General features: G+C 36.4%; 1 protein-coding gene across 1 annotated transcript in view; it reads right to left on the bottom strand.

The window, feature by feature from the left end:
• The window catches only part of LOC121374022 (dentin sialophosphoprotein-like), a 78115-nt gene that overhangs the window by 11653 nt on the left and 42221 nt on the right, over positions 1–24241 (bottom strand). The window contains exons 4-6 of the mRNA XM_041500898.1: positions 7255–7402; positions 5956–6042; positions 712–780 (exon numbers count right to left, since the gene is read on the bottom strand). Of these exons, the coding sequence (XP_041356832.1) occupies positions 712–780; positions 5956–6042; positions 7255–7402 (304 nt within the window). The remainder of the gene's footprint in view (positions 1–711; positions 781–5955; positions 6043–7254; positions 7403–24241) is intronic.

The following is a 24241-nucleotide window of genomic DNA, read 5'->3' as shown; positions in this document are numbered from 1 at the left end:
CAAAACCTTACTTGCAAAACATGCCAGTGATTTGAAAAGAATTTGAAAACATTCGGGATTATGCCGAGGGTATACGAAATGATTCGGGTGAATTACGAAGTATGCCAGAAACTAATTTCAATATAAAACTTTATATAAAATTAGCTTCAAGATGAACAAAAAAAAACTCGTGATGGTATAGCCACAAAATCTATTTATACTAGTATAAAATCCAGAGTTTATTACTGCACTTTTCCCCATTTCTTCAGTGTTGAAATTGACCAATAAGTTCATCCATTGCATAAACAGTCTCGCCCAATACTTTTAGAATTTGTATGCTCCCGAATAACGCTGTAAAAGGCGAAGTGTAATTGGTCAATATTTAAATGGTTATTTATAGTGTCCACACAATGCTGTTAGATCTACTGGTAGACCCAGTAGAGCTAATTTTAATCAGATTGCCCAAAATGCATTTTTTTTTATATTCTTAAAAACACACATACTTCTAAGAAGTAACATTTATGGAGACAAGCTCTAATCTATTTTGTAAGGATATTCCCTGTTTCAACATCAGACTCTTTTTCACTCTATTGTAACCATTTCCAAATGTATTACAGGTTTGTAAATGTACATTAACCAATATTAATGTCCATTATTACAGGTAGAAACTTGGGTTTGCGACTTTAATATATGTGATTACACAATATCAGAACAATATTTCTAATTGCCTACCTCTTCATTATCCGAACTGTCCATGCTGATTAAACTCTTGTCACTCTCCCTACTGCTTGATGCTTGAGTCTGAAATATGTCATCATATTACATTATCGCAGACCAGCAGACCACCACGTCTGACTTGATATTACTTTACAGGGATATAATATACAGTTGATCTCATTACCGTAGTTGACACTTGATTTAGAACAGACATCCTACAGTTGTTCTTAAACAAAGGGTTATACGACCCAAGAGAAAAACAAAATCATTAAATCAATATATTAGCAGTCTAGTATCAGATGTCTTTGTGTGACTGCTGACACAAAAATCACTGCATGGTTTTTGATTAGCAGCTACGATGAAGAAAATATATTAGTAGGTGTATATACAGTGAAACTTGTCAAAAACTTATCTGAACAAACCGAATCCTGGTAAAACTGAAATCCTTTCAAAACTGGCCAAATTTAATGGTCCCTAATTCTTTAAATTGTAAAACGAGACCCTGTGTGTGTGTGTGTGTGTGTGTGTGTGTGTGTGGTGAGGTATGTGTGTGTGGTGAGGTATGTGTGTGTGGTGAGGTATGTGTGTGTCTGTGTATGTGTGTATGAGTGTGCATGTGTGGTGAGGTATGTATGGGTGTGTGTGGTGAGGTATGTGTGTGTGGTGAGGTATGTGTGTGTGTGTGGTGAGGTATGTATGGGTGTGTGGTGAGGTATGTGTGTGTCTGTGTGTGTGTGTGTGTGTGTGTGTGTGTATGAGTGTGCATGTGTGGTGAGGTATGTGTATGTGTGCATGTGTGGTGAGGTGTGTGTGTGTGTGCATGAGTGTACATGTGTGGTGAGGTATGTGTGTGTGTGGTAAGGTATGTGTGTGTGTATGTGTGTGTGTGTCTGTGTGTGTGTGTATGAGTGTGCATGTGTGGTGAGGTATGTATGTGTGTGGTGAGGTATGTGTGTGTGTGTGTGTATGAGTGTGCATGTGTGGTGAGGTATATGTGTGTGTGGTGAGGTATGTGTGTATATGAGTACATGTGTGGTGAGGTATGTGTGTGTGTGGTGAGGTATGTGTGTGTGTGGTGAGATGTGTGTGTGTGTGTGTGTGTGTGTGTGTGTGTGTGTGTGTGTGTGTAAGTGTGCATGTGTGGTGAGGTCTGTATGTGTGTTGAGGTCTGTATGTGTGTGTGTATGCGTGTACATGTGTGGTGAGGTGTGTGTGTACGAGTGGTGAGGTATGTATGTGTGTGTGTGTGCATGTGTGGTAAGGTGTGTGTGTGTGTGTGTGTGTGTGTGTCTGTATGGGTGTGTGTGTGTGTGTGTGTATGAGTGTGCATGTGTGGTGAGGTATGTGTGTGTGTGTGTGGGTGTGTGTGTGTGTCTGTGTGTTTCTGTGTGTATGAGTGTGCATGTGTGGCGAGGTGTGTGTGTGTGTGCATGAGTATATATGAGTGTGCATGTGTGGTGAGGTCTGTGTGTGTGTGTGTGTGTTTGTGTGTATGAGTGTGCATGTGTGGTGAGGTGTGTGTGTGTTTGTGTGAATGTGTGTGTGTGTGTGTGTGTGTGTGCGTATGAGTGTGCATGTGTGGTGACGTGTGTGTGTGTATGAGTATGCATGTGTGGTGACGTGTGTGTGTGTGTGAGTATGCATGTGCGGTGACGTTTGTGTGTGTGTGTGCATGTGTGGTGACGTGTGTGTGTGTATGCATGTGTGGTGACGTGTGTGTGTGTGTGTGTGTGTGTGTATGAGTATGCATGTGTGGTGAAAAGTGTGTGTGTGCATGAGTGTATATGAGTGTGCATGTGTGGTGAGGTCTGTGTGTGTGTGTGTGTGTGTATATGAGTGTGCATGTGTGTGTGTGTATGAGTGTGCATGTGTGGTGAGGTGTGTGTGTGTTTATGAGTGTGAATGTGTGTGTGTGTATGAGTGTGCATGTGTGGTGACGTGTGTGTGTGTGTGTATGAGTATGCATGTGTGGTGAGAATTGTGTGTATTGTGTTTGTGTGTGGCGAGTGTGCATGCATGCTAAAAGTTTGTTTTGTTTAACAACACCACTAGAGCACATTGATTTATTAATCATTGGCTATTGGATGTCAAACATTTGGTAATTCTGATGTATAGTCTTAGAGTAAACCCGCTCTATTTTTCCATTAGTAGGAAGGGATCTTTTATGTACACCATTCCACAGGCAGGATAGCACATACCATGACCTTGTATATATCAGTCACGGTACGAGAAATAGCTTCACCACTAGGCTACGTCCCACCCCATGCATGAATGTGTGCCTATGTACATGTGTGTGACAATGTTTGTGTAATGCCAGCATATCCTAACAAAATCAACATTTTGTATGCATTTTTAAGAAACAGGGGTGGGACGTAGCCCAATGGTAAAATGCTCGCTTGATGCGCAGTCGGTCTGGGCTATTTCTCATTCCAGCCAGTACACGACGACTGGTATGTCAAAGGTCATGGTATGTGCTATCCTGTCTGTGGAATGGTGCATATAAAAGATCCCTTGCTACTAATGGAAAAATGTAGCAGGCTTCCTCTCTATGACTGTGTCAAAATTGCCATATGTTTGACATCCAATAGCCGATGATTAATAAATCAATGTGCTCCAGTTAAGAGATAGAAATACCAAGAATGAGTATGGTTTATATGTTTGTGGCAATTTTGATAACTGTGAGTGGCCCATAATAAAATGTAATTTGTTTTACCTTACTAGTAAGTCATATTCTAAAGCAAAGTAATTAAGTAGGAATCATTACTCTCATTTTATAAACAGTAAAATTTAACAATAAAATGCAAGTCACCTACAATACTGCCAGTCTTGTCAAGTCCACAAATTAAAACATTTAAACTTGTTCTTTATTTCCAACCACAGTTTAAGCACAGTGACCCAGTCAAACAACTTGGCTGCCCAAGCTATTTGCCCATAAATGGTAATGTTTACAATTCTCCTTTTCTCGGCCAGTCACCCATCCAACTGTTAACCAAGCCCGACATGGCTAAAGTCTTTAACCAGTGTTTCAGTGTGGAATTGTGTTAGCTCCCTTAATAATTCACCAGTAACTGTGAAGTCAAACTGACACAAATGAAAACACTGGTGAACATTACAAACTGAACAGAAAGAAAGACATTTTTTATTTAACGATGCACTTAACACATTTTATTTATGGTTATATGGCATCAGACATATGGTTAAGAACCACACAGATATAGAGAGAGGAAACCCGCTGTCGCCACTTCATGGGCTACACTTTCCGATCACAAAAAAACCCAAAGTAAATAGCCATCAGAAAAAATATTGAAACATTTCAGAACCAGTTCATAACTTAACAATGCTTCCAGTATATATGTATGTATTAGCCTTTGTTGCAGTGAGTTTATCAGAAAACTGCATATCTGCATGTATGACTGGCAACAACACACTGCTTTAGTAAATTCTATAACTCAGAACTTTACAACCCACACACCAATACATTACGAACACAAACAACAAACCTCTCTCTGTAAGAAAATAAGAATCCATACTAAAATTCCTTTGAAAAGTCATTGGTTTATATAAAAAATTCTCCAAAACACACCACCTTTCTAGTGCAACACATTTAGAAAGGCACTGACAAAACATGGACACCAACAGACATTACGTCATATTGATTTTTTCCATCTCGTGGGTTCTGGTAATAACAGTTGTTACTCAGCACATGGAACCAACTCAGTATGTGTGGCTCACAAAAAGCCAATCCCTGGTACTGGATGAAATCCATCTAAATAAGGTATTTATGCTGCAAGATTGAGATGGAGTGCAACAGCCAACAGCGTCCTATAAAGTATCTGCTGGAACACTGTGGGCAATAATTTTGACCAAATTTCATCACGAGTATGAGGTCAATATTCATCAGGAAAGAACATCTAGTTGTTACACATTAGGAGATGATTGTGTTGAAATATATAAATGGAAGAACAAATAGGTCAGTGGATGTGTTCACAGATTTGATAAAAAAATATATTTTGCCGAAACAGTGTTTAAAGCCAGTGTGGATTGTAAATGTGTAAAAGTCATAACTGACTGAGTCTTCAGATTTTTTGCTATGTATTACTAGTATGTCTGAACAAAACCGTTTGTCATGGATGGAACAGTTGGCAAGTCAACACTTGTGCCCATGATAGGTGTGTGCAACAACAGCTTGCTCTGAATGGGCATGTAAAATTCTTAAACAGATAGATAGAACAAAAAGGACACCCATGATCAAATGGATGTATTATACTACATATAGTCAGTGTTCGAGATCAAACATTGTTGGCAGTATCCTAGTTGGATACTAAAATTTCAAAATCTGGTATCCCACCTGATAATTTGGTATCCCATTTAAATGAAATTCATAAATAACATCGTAACAAACTTGGACGACACTGTTCTCGTTCCCAGTCTAATGCTAAACCGCAATCAAAATCGCGAAATTCGTGAAATTCACAATCAAACGGAATCGGCAAAAAGATTTGCTGCATCTATTTTTGTGTAATACTGACATAAATTAATATTTAGCAGTAATCTATAAGTGTTTCTGACATTACTAATGATAAACCTACCTGTATCAATTTTTTGCAGATGTGGAATTAATAATATCTCAAATAAAATTTGAAGGGAGGAAACTTCCAACAAAAACAATAGCTACTTAGCGGTTCCCAGTCCATTGCTATGCCGCTATTGCTCCAGTGTAGCATTAGACTTTACCAGTAAATTACGACTTGCATTGTTTCAGCGAAAAATAAAAACGCATGTTTAAAAAAAAAAAATTAATAATTATATGGTATCCCGATGGGATACTGGGTTCTTGAAGTCTGGTATCCAAACTTAAATTCTGGTATCCCCGGGATATCGGGATACCGTTAATCTCGAACACTGATACTACAGTCGACTGTCTAAACTGGATTCAAGGAGGAACTGAGGAATTGTACCAGTATGCAAAACCTTCACCCCAGCTACTGTTTACTGAATGATGCTCTGTAATCACCCTGGCATGGTGCTTATAAATCTTTTAGAGTCTAGACTCGAGACTCTAATAGAATCTGAGGCACTAATGTCATGACAACACCATACAAACTGTATGCGTGTGATGTGATTAGAGATGGAGTCTGGACTCTAAAAAGTTTTATAAGCATGGGCTTGGTTTACACAAAAACCTGGATGATACGGATGCCAGTTTGAAGAATCTGCTACACATGGTTATGTATCAATCTGAGTGAAGAGGATATCTACCTTAAGTTGTCCAAATCCATCTTCTGCACCGCCATCGTCCTCAGAATACTGGGACTGACGCTTCTTCAACTTGCTGAACAGTTCATTCTGAAAAACAGTTAAATAAGTCAGAAATTATGTGGATTATTACCTTTTGTTTGGACATCCACTCCACAATGTCTGGATGAACTGCATTATTCCAGTTTCTTTCCTGGGATTACATAACAAGAGATGAACATCACAAACAATCTAGAGAACTCATCTGATTTTTAAAAAGTAACGGGTTACTGTGACTTTTTCATGAAAGAACAATGATGGGCACAGTTATGGAGTTGAGTGGAATTTCAGTAAATTATCAGTAACATCTGGATGATTTTCATCTCTGGACACCCTTTGGTGTTTGGTAGGTACTAAAAGATGCTTGCTTTCTCTACAAGGTAAATATTGAGAATGCACCACAGGCACTGTCACTAACATGTAAAACAAATGGATGTTGTTGTTGCCTTTAAACCACTGGATGTATTCTGTTGTATTTCAGTAAATACCCTAGTCATGTGCAACTAAAAGATGATTGTTTAAATTTCTGAAATGTGTATTTCCAGGATGTCTAACACCACACCTAGTTTAATCTTGTTTGGCAACATCATGTGAAAGTTGCAAGCTGTCTACAATGTAGGTTATTACATACATCACTGCACCTACAAAATTACTGATGTTCGCTTCACTCTAAATGTTTGCATCACAAAGGCCAATTCAATTTCAATGCAAGATTTCTAAATAATTAAATCACATGGTACTGATATAGCCAATCATAACATTTATAAGAAAACTACAATCAACAATAGCTAATATTCAAATAAAATCCACCTCAACTCCATTCCCCAAGAAATGGTGATGTCATACCCTTTTAAAAATAAAAACTCAACTGCATTTAAGAAAGCTGAAAACCTACTTGATAAAGGTTGTTTTTCATTATTTGCCAGCAATGTGTCATAATATTTTCCCTTATGCAACAGCATTTACGATTCCTGCTAACACATGGACCAGATAGTAGTAGCCAATGGATCGGCATCCTCCTAGGCTATTAAATTGAGACATGAAAATGGTTTGCATATCCAAAGACGACGGAGAGCACAACATTTCACTAACAAATATTTTCTTTAAAATGTCAGTTATTACCTGAAATTATTTCGCCAAATTAAAATAAAATTTGCCAACTGCTTTCAAAATTCACAAATGGCGAATTTGGCGAGTGCCAGAGCTAGCCCTGACAATGATATACAAGAATTAAAGGTAAGTAAAACTATGATGATATCATACATGAAAGGCAGGTCTGGCGAGGTTCTCCTCAGACACAGCAATCTTGTTGAGCGGTCCTAGACTCGGGTCACGCTGCTCCGGTGAAAACACACTGTCCTCCGATATACTCCGCGCACCACCCAGCGGTCTCGTGGCTCGGTTCTTAAATCTGAACAAGAAAAACAAAACAAAACATACAAAATCTAATCATACACAATCGGCCTCGGTGATGTTTTGGTTAAGCCACCGGACATAAGGCTGGTAGGTACTGAGTTCGCATCCTGGTCCCTGCTTCCACCCAGAGCGGGTTTAACTACTCAATGGGTAGGTGTAAGGCTACTACACCGACTTCCCTCTCTACTAACAACTAACAACTAACCCTCTGTCCTGGACAGACAGCCCACATAGCTGAGGTGTGTGTGTACAGGACAGCATGCTTGAACCTTATTTGGATTATAAGGATGAAAATAAGTATAAATGAACAAATGAATGAATTCACACAATAAAGGACAGGAAGGAAATGTTTTATTTAACGACGCACTCAACACATTTTATTTACGGTTATATGGCATCGGACAATAAAGGACAGATAAGAAAATCAGCTGGATGTGTTCGTTAGCTGATGACAGTTGGCAATTTTCAGTAACTACTGATATATTCTTTGGTGCAAATTCAAATGGACAAATAGAATTTGTGCCTCTGTACAAACAAATTTTTGAATGCACCTCATGCCTGTAGAATCTTGAGGGAACTTAGCCACTGATTTTGTTTGTTTGTTGTTGTTTTTGTTTTTTGGGGGGAGGAGTAAAGATTTCCCTTTTGCTACTAAACTGATCTATCACTTAATAATGTCAATTTGTAATCCTTTAACTGAATAGCAACGTATCACTTATTTCCGATACTCTGAAGTTCAACGTATGTCCAGACACATTCAGGAAGTAATATGTCACTACTGCATCAGTACTTCGGCAATGGTCTCTTAACAAATTTTAGACTGTGTTCGGTCACAAGCACAGACTGTTTTTCTTTGGTACATTTGCAGAAACTGATAGCACTTTGATTTGACAACACCACTAAGCTTGGTTTAATTTTACATCCTACATGGTTAATTTTTAATGACTATTTTCATTTAAATTTTGATTGAACATTTAGTACTTAATTGTTGACAGTTTGTTTATTATACATGATTCATTAGAACATTTTCAAACAAATTACGTTGAAACAGCCAAAAATACTTTTTGTATTGTGAGCATTTTTGATCAGATGCCTGAAAAACATATTTCATATAATATTTAAAAATATAAGCCAGAAACATGCTTGAACAGGGTTCAGGGTACAGTTCCATTAAAAATCATTTCTGCTTTTTTAAGACAGCTGACTGATTGATTCAAAATTGTAGCTTAATGCACGTCTGTTTGTAATGAACATATTTCAGATAATAGTTAGGTGACCTTTTGTGACAGGCAGTTGCTAAACAAAACTAGTTCTGGGAATCAGTTGGAATTTCATCATCGATCATAGGTTCAACATTTGATTACACAATCGGTTAGACTTTTGCTAGGCTCAGGGGCGAGACGTAGCCCAGTGGTACAGCGCTCGCTCGATGCGCAGTCGGTTTGGGATCGATCCCCATCAGTGGGCCCATTGCGCTATTTCTCGTTCCAGCCAGTGCACCACGACTGGTACATCAAAGGCCATGGTATGTACTATCCTGTCTATGGGATGGTGCATATAAAAGATCCCTTGCTGCTAATCGAAAAGAGTAGCCCATGAAGTGGTGACAGCAGGTTTCCTCTCTCAATATCTGTGTGGTTCTTAACCATATGTCTGACGCCATATAACCATAAATAAAATGTGTTGAGTGCGTCGTTAAATAAAACATTTTCTTTCTTTCTTTGCTAGGTTCAGACTTACAATTGTTACGACAAAGTTGGCCAATTCAACGGTTGTGTTTTCATTTCCCCAACTCCTGACTTACAACAGGTGCCCTCAGATTAACAACTCATGGGTTATATGACGAGAATTGAGTTGTAAGAGTGATCAGACTAGCAACTGGACAGTTGTAGGAGTAGTGACAGCAGAAAGCTGGCCAACTTTCTGCTGGCAGTTGGTAGTCTGAGATTAGCAGTATATGAACATAAGGAGGATTTGAATTACAAGGATAGAGCAATTATTGTCATGTTCACCAGCAAAGATCCTATAAATTGCTTCTTCTTTTTTTAGCTTGAATAACTATTTAGTATCTTTTTTTATGTACACATTAAAACAACCCCAACCCCAACATGTTTACATCAATCACATCATCTAAACTGGAAGAACAATTACAGTTAACATTTTCTCTAACAATGGATTTTACATTTTTATAATCAATCATCACATCGGTACAGCCCAACCAATTCTAATCAATCATTTCTCTGTGTGTGTATGCGTGCATGTGCATGTGCATGGTGTGGTGTGGTATGGTGTGGGTGGGTGTGCATGTGTGTATATTGTAGTCAGAGATTTTCACATGGCACTGAAATAGAATGATACATGCTAGTGCTATTAAAAACATGTTACTACTATAATAGTTAATATATATATATGTATGTATATGTGTGTGTGTGTGTGTGTATGTGCATGTGCGCGTGTGTGTGTGACAGTGTGTGTGTGTGTGCGTGCGTGTGCGTGTGTGACAGTGTGTGTGTGCGTGCGCGCATGTGTGTGTGTGTGTGACAGTGTGTGTGTGTGTGTGTGTGTGTATATGTGTGTGTGTGTGTGTGTGTGTGTGTGTAATGTGTAGATAAAATTATGTATTATTAACATGCAAAGAGCTATTCAAAGTTAATAACGAACAGTTGAAGCTAGTTATTAAAGAAATCAATAACATGTAACAGATTGGGAATACATTTAATATGGTCTTTGTCACAAATAAACCACATCCATATGTGATGATGAATGAAATCTTCATACATGTAAACATATGGCAAATATCTCTTTTAACAAACAGAAGCATTATAAAACTACTAAAATGATACAAACAATTAAAGGAGTATTAAAAAATTGTTATGTTAAGAAAGATTTTTTGTTTGTTTGTTTGTTTTGTTTAACGACACCACTGGAGCATATTGATTAATTACAATCTTCGACTATTGGATGTCAAACATTTGGTAATTCTGACTTATAGTCATCAGAGGAAACCTGCTACATTTTTCCTAATGCAGCAAGGGATCTTTTATATGCACTTTCCCACAGGCAAAAAAGCACATACCACGGCCTTTGTCCAATTGTGGTATACTGGTTGAAACGAAGAAAAAAACCCAATCAGTTGAATGGATCCACCGAGGTGGTTCAATCCTGCGACGCAAGCACTTCAAGCGAGCACTCAACCGACTGAGCTAAATCCTGCACCGTTAACAAAGATAAAGTCTGCTAAATACAGTTGAATATGCTTGATAGTTGATGATTTGGGGAAATATGAAGGTTTTCCCTTTAGAGAGGTTTCTTAACACAGGTATCCACTTTGAGTATAAGAGGTTTTAGGCACTCGAGCCAGACACATGTACATATAAATAAATTAACCATTACCGCAGGGCCGTAGCTAGCGGGGAAAATGGGGCCGAAAAAAATCAGGACAAAATTATAGAAACTTAAAGAAAATTCTCTTCTTAACCGTTTAAGGAGTTTTAGACTATTAACTACTCAGTTGCCTCTCTACCCCCAAACAAAACATCGTAGCTACGGCCCTGAAATGCCTTCTATATCCAGAAAAGAATTAAAAAACATTTATTGGAAACTGTAACTGAAAAAAACATGCATTGTACTATATACAAATACACATGTACTTGAAAAAGACTATAATTTATACAAAACACTTAGGTAATAGTCTCCTATTTACATTATGTAAAGTCTCAAGTGTTTTGAACAACAAAATACACACTGATCCTGTTTAGTACAGTACTTATACTCACCTTATCTGTTCTAGGGCGTTAATGGCTGTACAAACACAAAGACCTACGCATTAAGTATCCACATGTAATATAAACATGTTTATGACACAAGTTTTTATTTGGGAACACTCTTTGTGTGAGCGAGTAACCAGTAACCGTGCGACTACAAAATTCTATCAGCATGATAAAAGTAAGAATAATAAAAGAAAAAAAAATCTGTGTAAACAAAAAGTCTAAACCAGAGTAGCCCTACATTGAAATTATTTTTATGTACCATATAACTGCAAATGGAGATGAGTTGACAACCCATTTTAAACTTGACATGTCTGTCATGCTTGTTTTTAGTAGTTTTGCAGTCAAATAATCTTTTTTATACAGTATAATATGCTTACAAATTATATTTCTGCATACAGACCTTACGTCAGATCAAACAGTATCAAATAGTTTTTATTTATGTTGAATATTTTTCTAATTTTATACATTACTGTAATGGAACTGAGCTCAAAACCCATTTAAAAGTTGACTTGTCTGTCATGCTTGTTTTTAGTAGTTTTTGCAGTGAAATAAGCTTTTTATACAATATGCTTACAAATTCTATTTCCACATACAGAGCATACGTGAGATCAAACAATATCAAGTTAGACCATTATTTTTTTTATTAATGTTGAACATTTTTACTGTTATATGAGCTTAAAACCCATTTTAAAGTTGATACGTTTGTCATGCTTGTTTTTAGTAGTTTCTGTCATGCATATATGCAGCCAAATAATCTATTTATATAACATGCTTATAAGTTATATATCTACATACTGCACAGAAAAGCTTTAGTGTATGTTTATATTTCAAACAAAGAAGTTGAAACAAAGAAAAATGTTTCAGGTTCAAGCAACCCATAATTAATTTTTTTCATTCAACATAGCCCCCCCCCCCCCATCCCCATTTTTTTTAATAATAAAACAAAAATAATAATAAAAAAAAAAAAAAAATGTTGCCTGGCAAAATCCACTGTTAAAATGAAGGGTTGATTTATGGGGAAACCAAACCTGTTTTTAATTATGGCTCAACTCTTTTACTCCTAAATGTTTTTACTATACTGTCCAATCTGATTAGTTTATCTGGTAAAAAATGTTTCAAAGAATACAGTTATTGGATTAATGTGTCATGTTGTTACAGTTTGTAATACACCAAATGGTCATAATTAATCTTACAGGTGCATGACCTTGCTAAAATGGTAATTTAATTTGTGTCTTTACTAAATTTCAACGTTGCTAATTGTAGATATATTGTGTGGTTATTCTTATCATAATATCGTGGTTCATAAGTTGTCTCATTATTTTTGTTAACAGTAGACACTGAAAAGGAATCATAACCATTTTAATCCACATTTTTATCCATTTACTGTTAAACATATTATTCCAAGCTTATGCCAGCTATCAGAGTTATATGCTTAGGACAGAAGTTAACGGTTATTGTTTAGTGAAAGATATGTACCATACAACTCGGGGTAGGACATAGGTCAGAGGTAAAGAGCTCGCCTGATGTGCGATCGATCTAGGATTGATTCCCGTCAGTGGGCTCATTGGGCTATTTCTCGTTCCAGCCAGTGCTCCACAACTGGTGTAATATAGTATGTACTATCCTGTCTGTGGGATAGTGCATATAAAAGATCCCTTGCTGCCAATAAAAAAGAGTAGCCCATGGAGTGGCAACAGCGTGTTTTCTCTCTCAATATCTGTGTGGTCCTTAACCACATGTCTGATGCCATATAACCATAAATAAAATGTGTTGAGTGTGTCGTTAAATAAAATATTTCCTTCCTTCCATACAACTCCACAATGAGCTAAATACGGTATATATTTTAGGAACAGAAACAAAAATATTTGAGACTTTGCAGCTACCGTATTTGACCGGAAATAAGCCCATGTCTTTGAATAAGCCCCCTCCGTTTTGATAGCATTTAAGAAATTAGGCCCTCATTCGTAAATAAGCCCACCACCAACTTCGTCACCTTATAAATAACATGAAATTTTAAGTTTGCTCAAAGTTCATTTAAAAGGTCATACCTCCTGCAGATAATGAAACACAAATGTAACACAATATTTTACCACCAAGTGAGATTTAGCAGTCTAACAATAACAGTGTGTAACATTGTTTTCAATTTCATGCCTGCAGTATTTCTCTGAAGTATCCAAGCCCAAGTATGAACTAAAAACCAATGTCTATTTTTACCACCACACTGGGTCCGCAGTTAATGCTAATTAAGCAAATACCTTATTCTGATTGGCTAAGAACAATGACCTTAGATTGATAATTCTTTGTAGTGTAAGCTGGCTGCCTGTGTCAGAAATGTGTGTATACACTATTGAGTTTGTTGTTAATTGCTGTTGTTTTAAGTCTTCTCAGCATTAAATTTTGGATGTAAATAAACAGCACTGGTAAGTAATTGTAACAGAAGGTGTTTCTGATAATTAGATACTAGTCAAAAAAACACAATTTAATTCATAAACAATTATTATTTATTAATAACAAATGGAACACTAATTAATAGATGTGCTACTGAACGTTTTTTGTTTTCTTCCTAGTTCATTTAAGTATTATTATTTATTTTAATTATTATTATTAAAAACATTTTCAACAAAACTGGCCCCTTGTCTGGGAATAAGCCCACCCCATGCTAAGCTCACAATGAGTTGTCTTGGCCCCCTGGGCTTATTTCCGGTCAAATACGGTAATACCATTTAGAGGAAATCCACTACCTGTGTCTACCTTGTTTTGTACCATGCCACCATTTCTCATTTTGTTATTAGCTGTAGGGTGTGTACCACCAAATCAAATCCCATAGATGACAATAGTAATGTGGCGAAAACTGCTACATGCAGCATATCAGTTGACATATATACCATGGATATAAATACTATCACCCCTCAATCTTAACGTAAATCAGAAAAAAATCAGGGTCAAGCACAATGGTAGTTGGTACACTGACACTAGTTCAAATTGAATTACAGGAATTTACAGGCCAGATGAAATAACATTTTATAAATCAAACACACTCACATTCATTACCAATGGCAGGACTGGTAGCCACAACTGTGGGATGAAAAGTTAGGTGCATCTCGAACTCTGACCCACTTAGATACTATTTAGTGTATGGCTACCTATAACAGCTTAATACAGTTCAGTTTAGGGAATAGCTCTTCATTAAAACAATTCACTGAAAACTAAAAACTGCTTTTTCAAAGTTTTCTTTGATAATTACATCTAGGTAGACGTTTGTAATATTTAAATAACCCAGTCTTTGGACATTATTTGTTATTGTTTTCACAAAGTAAATCATTTCTAAATGTGGCATGAAGGCACATGGAAATGGATACAAATATTCTAGCTTACAGGTGGGTAACTCGTAACTCCACATTTTCTTTGCCAAACTATATTGATTTTTTCCATTCCTCTTAGTAACTTGGTCCTATTTCTTATCAACTGTCTGTAGGTTCAAAAAGTAATAACATATTCCTTGTGATATGCTATTTTCAAAGGTAAATATTCTCGGGCCATATCTGCATGAGAATGCACTGAAGACTGAATGGTGGTGAGCAACTGTAACCACTAAGTCTGTTAAATCACAGCTGTTATAATGCTCACATCAATACCGAATAAAAGCTTATATAATTATATTGTATCTTATGCAGACAGAATTGTACACCGATGCATCAGCTTGCAGCGACTGTATTGACAAAAAACGTAAACAGGTCTGACAAGTACTTAAATCAGTTTTCCTTCTGTACAACCTGGAGACATGATTCTCACTATTTCGGGCAGCTGAGGAGACATGTTGCTCTACACACACATGTATGTACACACTAGCCAGTGGACAGGACAAGACGTCTCCCTCTCTCAAACATTTGCAAATGATTAGTTAAAGCTAACATAATCTTCTCAGAAAGAAATATTAGGTTGAAGTGATACATGTGACAAGTCACGGATGACCACATTGGAAAAACTTTTCATACTACTTGATGCAAAAACAAAAAAGTGGAATCAGTGCATTAGAAACAAAAATATTATTCTTATGGCGTACATGTGTACATGTTGCATGAATATTGCATGATCGCTTCATTTTGAAGTGGTGTAGGAATAATTCTAGAATTTTCAAAGAATTTCTACGTGCCATAGCATACATGTACAAACAATGATTTTGCCAAGATCTTACTAGATGCCTTAATTCTGTTTTGTCCATAGCTCAATGACATTTCAAAAACACACACAAAAAACTTTAAATAGGTCAATACAAACATTGCTGTAACTAATTAATCATTCAAAAGATAATCGATCATCAGATTTCATTAACAAGGAACATTTTGTTTTCAAAATATTTACTAGCAACATTTCTAATCAATTGAAAATTGATTAGCAACTACTGTTTAAAGTTTTAATATTGTAAAGCGATTTCTGAAATTTGTGTAGCAAATTGCATCATGATATTGGATAAAATGTTTTTTGATTGATACTACTAGGCATTGATGCTGCTAAAACAATATAAGTTGTAAACAGTTCAACAGTTTTCTTTTTTTTTCAGAGACTACTCAAAATATACTTACATAAGCGCTGTTGAAATTCCTACAATTTAATTTTTTTTTACTCACTTAGATATCTATCAGTAATATGATACATTGGCAAATGGTCTTCATAAAAATCAGCAACCACACATATTTATGATAAGTTTATCAGTAGCACTGATGAAGCAGAAAATCCAAACATTTTGCAGAAATTTACTCACTATAGTATCCTGGGTAATTTAATACACTCCTGTACAGTTAGACTTTCAGCAACTTGACTGCCAAACTATAAAACAAAGCCTTTACAGCACACAGAAAACCTAAAATGTCCTACCTTGGGAAATGTGTCACGTCGAAGGAATCGCACTCCATTGCAGTATGTCAACAATGTTTGATCATCTCGCAGAATTGATATTTGACCTATAAGACATCTGACAGGCAGCAACAACAATTTCGAACAAGCTGACAGGAAGTCAAACAAACAATTACAGCAGCGTATCAATAACTGGTAAAACAGGGACTCTCTCGATGGCATTAATTTCGTCCAAAACACTGGACCACCATGCAGAATGTCAACAAATTTTCCAACTGTTATACCAGCTGCATAATGATAAAGAGTGCTGCATGTACTTATTGATGTGCCGGAGTCAATAAGCTGTATTGCATACACCTATATACGTATGTGTGTATATATGAATGTATTGATCACATGGCATGGTTTGGAAGTGCTGTGTAAGTCAAACTTACAAATAGATGCAATGTGACAGCTGGCCGCATCCATTGTTTTGGAATGGGACCTGGGTGTGGCTCGGTCAAGGAGTTAGTAGGATCGATCCTCATCACTTACTAAGACATGTTAGGCTCCCTTGTCCCACCCAATTCTGTCCCGACAGCATATCACAGGCATATCAGACTGTGATATGTGATATACTGTCTCAGGGAAAGCATAACTAAAAGACTTCAATGTTCTGTTTATTGAAACAAGATCTCAATTAGTAGTGGAAAGTGGTCTAGAGTAAAACAGGAAATCAGTTGCACCCACATGGGCTATTTTCTAACAAAAATCAGCAAGAGATCTATTATATATACTTTATTATAGAAAGGGCAGTAATATCAGTCTCTGGTAATACCAGGGTCTTTGATATACCTGTTATAGAGCACTGCATGGTTGAGTTAGAAGCTGGTGGGCGTTGGGTGGGGGTGGGTGGATTCTGGTGTGACACATCTCAACTTTATCAATTCAGTCATGTAAATATTATCCTTCCATCCATTTAACTCCAATTACACAGTTATTGGTATTTTCCTAAAATACCAGCATGGAATATATATAATATAACTAAACAATATACACAGATTTAATATGCACCTTGTGTATATATATATATATATATATATATATATATATATATATATATATATATATATATATATACACATGTATATCCATGTATGCCCATCTTATTAATACCGTAAGTTTCCTATGACTGATGAGTCCTCTCATTAACAAGCACAAACCACCATCATTCATTAAGATGGTTTAACCTGTAATGAGCTCACAAGTCGATAAAGACAACATCTTTGTAAAAATGTGACTGACTTTGTACATAGGGTTTCACCGTAAGATCTTACAAGCAAGGAAAACACTTCGCACAACTCTTCTTAATGATTTATTGATTCCATCCATCTGTGAGGAAAGGGTCTCATTACAAACTCCAGTCAGGGACAGATTTATTTTTATACAACTGAACACAATGCTTCTATGATAACATTAATATTTGTTTTTATGAAAATGAGATGCAGTATGAATATCAATGAAGGGTGGTACCGATGTGACAGGCATACAGCTGTGTCTTAAACTAATGCTTACTGGTAATCACTTTGGCCTGGCAGAGTTCTGACAAATGGGCAGGCAGTAAATATTTCTGTTAAACAAAAGCCATACAATGTGCTTTTGATATCGGATTTCATAAAATGGTAGGAAAATATACCTGGTTTCATTTTATTATTATCAAGGAAATTCATTATTATTAAGGAAATGCATATCGGCCAAGCCCATTTTTCAAAGGAATTAACCCTTTATTACAGCAAAGAGCCAAGAAAGGCGAAGTTGTAAGAGTACAAGTATTTTCCATCTAATTTTCATCAAATACTTATCTTTGATGTCTACTTAGAGATTAAAAATTACACTGACACAGTATTAGTCCAAATGTTTTCTATTCAAAACCTGCTATATGCTCTTTTGAGTCATTGAATATCACAATGAAAGTGTGCAATTCTTTACAACCACATATATACTGACGTCCAAAAGAAACTTTACAAGGCTTGAAATTGTATTATAGAAAAACAACAAATGGTATGGTGGGGCATGAAAGTGTCATGAAGTTCAACAGCTAACATAACAATGCACTTTGTGATACATGCAAAGTGCTTGTAAGATGGTTTTGAAATTGGTTCTTTTCAATTAGCACCAATATTTATCAAATTATAAAAAATTTATGAATATAAAATTTCTTTTGGGTGTCAATATAGTTGTAAAGTAAATTTTGTTATTTTTGATGTTGGGTTGTTGGTAATTTATTTTTATTTATAAGTAATTCAAACAGCCATGACACAGATTTTGATCTGAGCAAAAGGCCACTCTATATTATGCTTTATGGATTAACACAGCAGCATTAAAAGTCCCACTTGGCATTGATATTGAACTTTGGGATTGTTAACCTCTTGTCAAGAAGCAACACCTAGACTTCAAACACTACCCAGAAGTGAGCAAACAGTAAACCTGCTTGATATCATGTCGTGACTCAGCAAAACAGAATGTAAATGAATATGTACCACTATTTCCATAAATAAAGTACTGACTACACAGTAGATGTATTTTTACATTAATATATTCATATATAATAATCAAAATTGTTTCTTAGTGTAGTAAGTATACCAATATATATAATATAGTAAATAAGATGTCTGGACCATGCAACATGTACTATGTAGATATACACCATACCCTAGTGTGCTTAACATTGAAAACTAAATTTATAAATAAAAAACTGCAAACCAAATGCATACGGCATTTTGTTCTGAAATCGGACTTAACACCCATGGTTTGATTGACCTGACTTTACACCCATGGTTTGACTGACCTGACTTTACATTCATGGTTTGATTAACCTGACTTTATGCCCATGTGATTTTCAGTTCATAAAACAAAAGTAGGACATGTTAACATAATAAGTGGCTAACAAGTTTCGAATTTTAAGCCATTAGACCTAAGACTGGTTTGTATCCAGTATTGGCCCTTGCCCAAAATGCTGGGATCGATCACCGTCGGTGGGCCCATTGGGCTATTTCTCATTCCAGCCAGTGCACCACAACTGGTATATCAAAGTCCATGGTATGTACTACCCTGTCTGTGGGATGGTGCATATAAAAGATCCCTTGCTGCTAATCGAAAAGAGTAGCCCGTGAAGTGGCAACAGCGGGTTTCTTCTCTCAATATCTGTGTGGTCCTTAACCATATGTCTGATGCCATATAACCGTAAATAAAATGTGTTGAGTGTGTTGTTAAATAAAACATTTCTTTCTTTCTTTGCCCAAAATGAGTTTTAACAACTCAATTGGAAGGTGCAAGGACAAATCATCAACATCTCTATCATTAACAACTAACGCGCTGTCTACACCAACATCTCTATCATTAACAACTAACGTGCTAAGTCTACACCAACATCTCTTTCATTAACAACTAACGTGCTAAGTCTACATCAACATCTCTATCATTAACAACGTGCTAAGTCTACACCAACACCTCTATCATTAACAACTAACACACTGTCTACACCAACATCTCCATCATTAACAACTAATGCGCCAAGTCTACACCAACATCTCTATCATTAACAACTAACGCGCTAAGTCTACACCAACATCTCTATCATTAACAACTAACATCCTGAGTATACCAACATCTCTATCATTAACAACTAACGCGCTAAGTCTACATCAACATCTCTATCATTAACAACTAACGTGCTAAGTCTACACCAACATCTCTATGATTAACAACTAACGCGCTATGTCTACACCAACATCTCTATCATTAACAACTAACGCGCTGTCTACACCAACATCTCTATCATTAACAACTAACGTGCTAAGTCTACACCAACATCTCTATCATTAACAACTAACGCGCTGAGTCTACACCAACATCTCTATCATTAACAACTAACGCGCTGTCTACACCAACATCTCTATCATTAACAACTAACGCGCTAAGTCTACACCAACATCTCTATCATTAACAACTAACGCGCTGAGACTACACCAACATCTCTATCATTAACAACTAACATGTTAAGTCTACACCAATATCTCTATCATTAACAACTAACGCGCTAAGTCTACACCAACATCTCTATCATTAACAACTAACGCGCTGTCTACACCAACATCTCTATCATTGACAACTAACGTGCTAAGTCTACACCAACATCTCTATCATTAACAACTAACGTGCTAAGTCTACACCAACATCTCTATTATTAACAACTAACGTGCTAAGTCTACACCACCATCGCTATCATTAACAACGCGCTGTCTACACCAACATCTCTATCATTAACAACTAACGCGCTGTCTACACCAACATCTCTATCATTAACAACTAACATGCTAAGTCTACACCAACATCTCTATCATTAACAACTAACGCGCTGTCTACACCAACATCTCTATCTCTATCATTAACAACTAACGCGCTGTCTACACCAACATATCTATCATTAACAACTAACGTGCTGTCTACACCAACATCTCTATCATTAACAACTAACGCGCTAAGTCTACACCAACATCTCTATCATTAACAACTAACGTGCTAAGTCTACACCAACATCTCTATCATTGACAACTAACGTGCTAAGTCTACACCAACATCTCTATCATTAACAACTAACGTGCTAAGTCTACACCAACATCTCTATTATTAACAACTAACGTGCTAAGTCTACACCACCATCTCTATCATTAACAACGCGCTGTCTACACCAACATCTCTATCATTAACAACTAACGCGCTGTCTACACCAACATCTCTATCATTAACAACTAACATGCTAAGTCTACACCAACATCTCTATCATTAACAACTAACGCGCTGTCTACACCAACATCTCTATCTCTATCATTAACAACTAACGCGCTGTCTACACCAACATATCTATCATTAACAACTAACGTGCTGTCTACACCAACATCTCTATCATTAACAACTAACGCGCTAAGTCTACACCAACATCTCTATCATTAACAACTAACGTGCTAAGTCTACACCAACATCTCTATCATTAACAACTAACATACTGAATCTACACCAACATCTCTATCATTAACATAACAACTAACGCCCTGAGCCTGTCCTGGAGATACAATCCACAGCATGCTTGAACCTTAATTAAATAAATAAACAGTATTCTCAAGACTACAACACTGATCTGTCTTCTAAATACGAAAACAGATGAAAACCAGTCTAGTAACACAGGTGATGAAACCCTAACATAACATCACAACAATGCTCATAACCAGAATTTTCAAAGAGGTATAGCTAATTTACAAAAACACAGACCTTGCTAAAGTAAACACTTTTTTTTAGCTATAACATAGTGAAAAAATATTTCTTTGGGTTTCCTTGCATTTAAAAAAATTATAATAAATACAAATTTAAGCATAAGAACTCAACTTGCACATGGCCACATACCTATAAACATTATTGTTTGTGGCTAAACTTAAGACATAATCAATTGTCTTCAAGTTGGCATATTTTCTAATACATCACACACTTTCGAATGTGACATTTCTAATCAAATATTCAATTTGGTGTTGTTTATACAGAACTGGTAATTGAGTCAAAGATGGCTGGTTTATAAATTATTCAAAGCATGTACAGAATAACAATTACCACGGTAAAATAATAATGAGCTTCCTTCCCTCCTGCCTTACTGATACTCTGGCAATCCATATTAACATATATCAGTACGAACGTCTCAAGCATTTCTGCTGCCAGAATGGAATGGAATGTACATGTACTTGAAGCTCAAGCTTTAGGAATGAAGGGTATTGGGATCAATTCCATTAGTTGCCTCACTGGGTTTCATTACAATCAATGCTCATGGCCATGACAGCAGATGTTCAAGGTAAAATCTGGTAAATGAAACATCCATCTCTTCAAAATGCTAATGGGGGGGGGGGGGGGGAGAGGGGGTTATTCAAAAAGTCACCAGACAAAAGATACACAAACAAATAAACATATACATATAATTTTCACCCATTTGCCATACATCTATGTATTATACACGCAGATCTACACATTGAACTTGCTACATATAATTTTTCCCCACTCATAATAATACCTATTTAATCTTACTATAGTAATAAATACCAAGACCATGCAATAATTTTTTTTTTAAACTAGCCAGGAATTACTTCATATTCCTTGCCCGGACATTCAGCATTCCATCAATTCCATAAAATTCAACAAAGTAAGTTGTGTTATTTAATTAAACTTTTGTTAATCATAATATAGAAAGGTGGTATGTAATAAATACAGATGCACATGCCAAGTTATTTTGCCACGTTATTTATTGCACTAGTTTATAGTGCACGGTCTCGTGGTATAATATTCCTGTGCACTATAAACTTGTGCAATAAATAACATGGCAAAACAACTGGTACGTTGTTCTGTCTGTGTATCATACATTTAGATCTACACACTGAACATGCTCTATATCCAAACAGCTCTATTTAATACCTCATATGCTACCTCAGAGTTTCTTTTATGTTGCTGCAACCGTCATACAAATTTAATCAGGACATTTTCTGGTGGATTAACTCTAAACTGTCATTGACAATCCTTGACATTTGATGGGAGGCTGGTCTCGAGATATAAAGCATCAACCTACTTGGTCAGGGTGAATCAGGCTATTACAGATCTCCTCGCCCCAGTCATTAATCATTATTAACAAGGGACGCTTAATGTGCTACATGAACTGCTGCCACATCCACCAGCAGCTTTCCATCACGTTCTTGTTACACTCCAATCAATACTGATCACTGCACAGAGTCAACTCTGTCACACAGGGCACCTTGTAACTTGTTATAGCTTTCTATCACATTCTTGTTACACTTCAATCAATACTGATCACTGCACAAAGTCAACTCTGTCATACAAGGCACCTTGTTATAGCTTTCCATCACCTTCTTGTTACACTTCAATCAATACTGATCACTGCACAAAGTCAACTCGTTCATACAGGGCACCTTGTTATAGCTTTCCATCAACTTCTTGTTACACTTCAATCAATACTGAACACTGCACAAAGTCAACTCCGTCATACAGGGCACCTTGTTATAGCTTTCCATTACCTTCTTGTTACACTTCGATCAACACTAATCACTGCACAAAGTCAATTCCGTCATACAGGGCACCTTGTTATAGCTTTCCATCAACTTCTTGTTACACTTCAATCAACACTAATCACTGCACAAAGTCAATTCCGTCATACAGGGCACCTTGTTATAGCTTTCCATCAACTTCTTGTTACACTTCAATCAATACTGAACACTGCACAAAGTCAACTCCGTCATACAGGGCACCTTGTTATAGCTTTCCATCACCTTCTTGTTACACTTCGATCAACACTAATCACTGCACAAAGTCAACTCCGTCATACAGGGCACCTTGTTATATCTTTATATCACATTCTTATTACACTTCGATCAATACTAATCACTACACAAAGTCAACTCTGTCATACAGGGCACCTTGTTATATCTTTATATCACATTCTTATTACACTTCGATCAATACTAATCACTGCACAGTCAATTCCGTCATACAGGGCACCTTGTTATATCTTTATATCACATTCTTATTACACTTCGATCAATACTAATCACTGCACAAAGTCAATTCCGTCATACAGGGCACCTTGTTATATCTTTATATCACATTCTTATTACATTTTAATCACTGCATGCATATAGTCAACCCTATTATGAAGTGCACCTTGTTATTTACTTTTCATCACATTATTTTACACTTCAATCAATAGTGATCACAGCACAGTTAACCCTGTCAGAAAGTACACCTTGTTCTCACTTTCAATTACATTCATATTATACTTCTATAAATACTGATCATACAGAACAGGATACCTTGTTATTTACTTTCTATCACATTCTTATTACACTTCAATCAATACTGATCACAGCAGTCAACTCTGTCACACAGAGCACCTTGTTATTTATTTTCAGTCATATTCTTTTATTACATTTCAATCAATACTGGTCACTGCATAGAGTCAATCCCATCACACTGGGCACATTGTTATACTTATAGTCTTCCATCCCATTCTAATTAGGCCTGCGCTACAACAGCTTGTTCTGAATGTGCAATAGACTATAAGTATAACAATGTGCCCAGTGTGATGGGATTGACTCTATGCAGTGACATTCTAATTACACAAATCT

Source organism: Gigantopelta aegis, chromosome 6 (genome assembly GCF_016097555.1).
Source record: "Gigantopelta aegis isolate Gae_Host chromosome 6, Gae_host_genome, whole genome shotgun sequence".
NCBI classification, from domain to species: Eukaryota; Metazoa; Mollusca; class Gastropoda; order Neomphalida; family Peltospiridae; genus Gigantopelta; species Gigantopelta aegis.
This window is presented reverse-complemented; position numbering and strand designations above follow the sequence as displayed.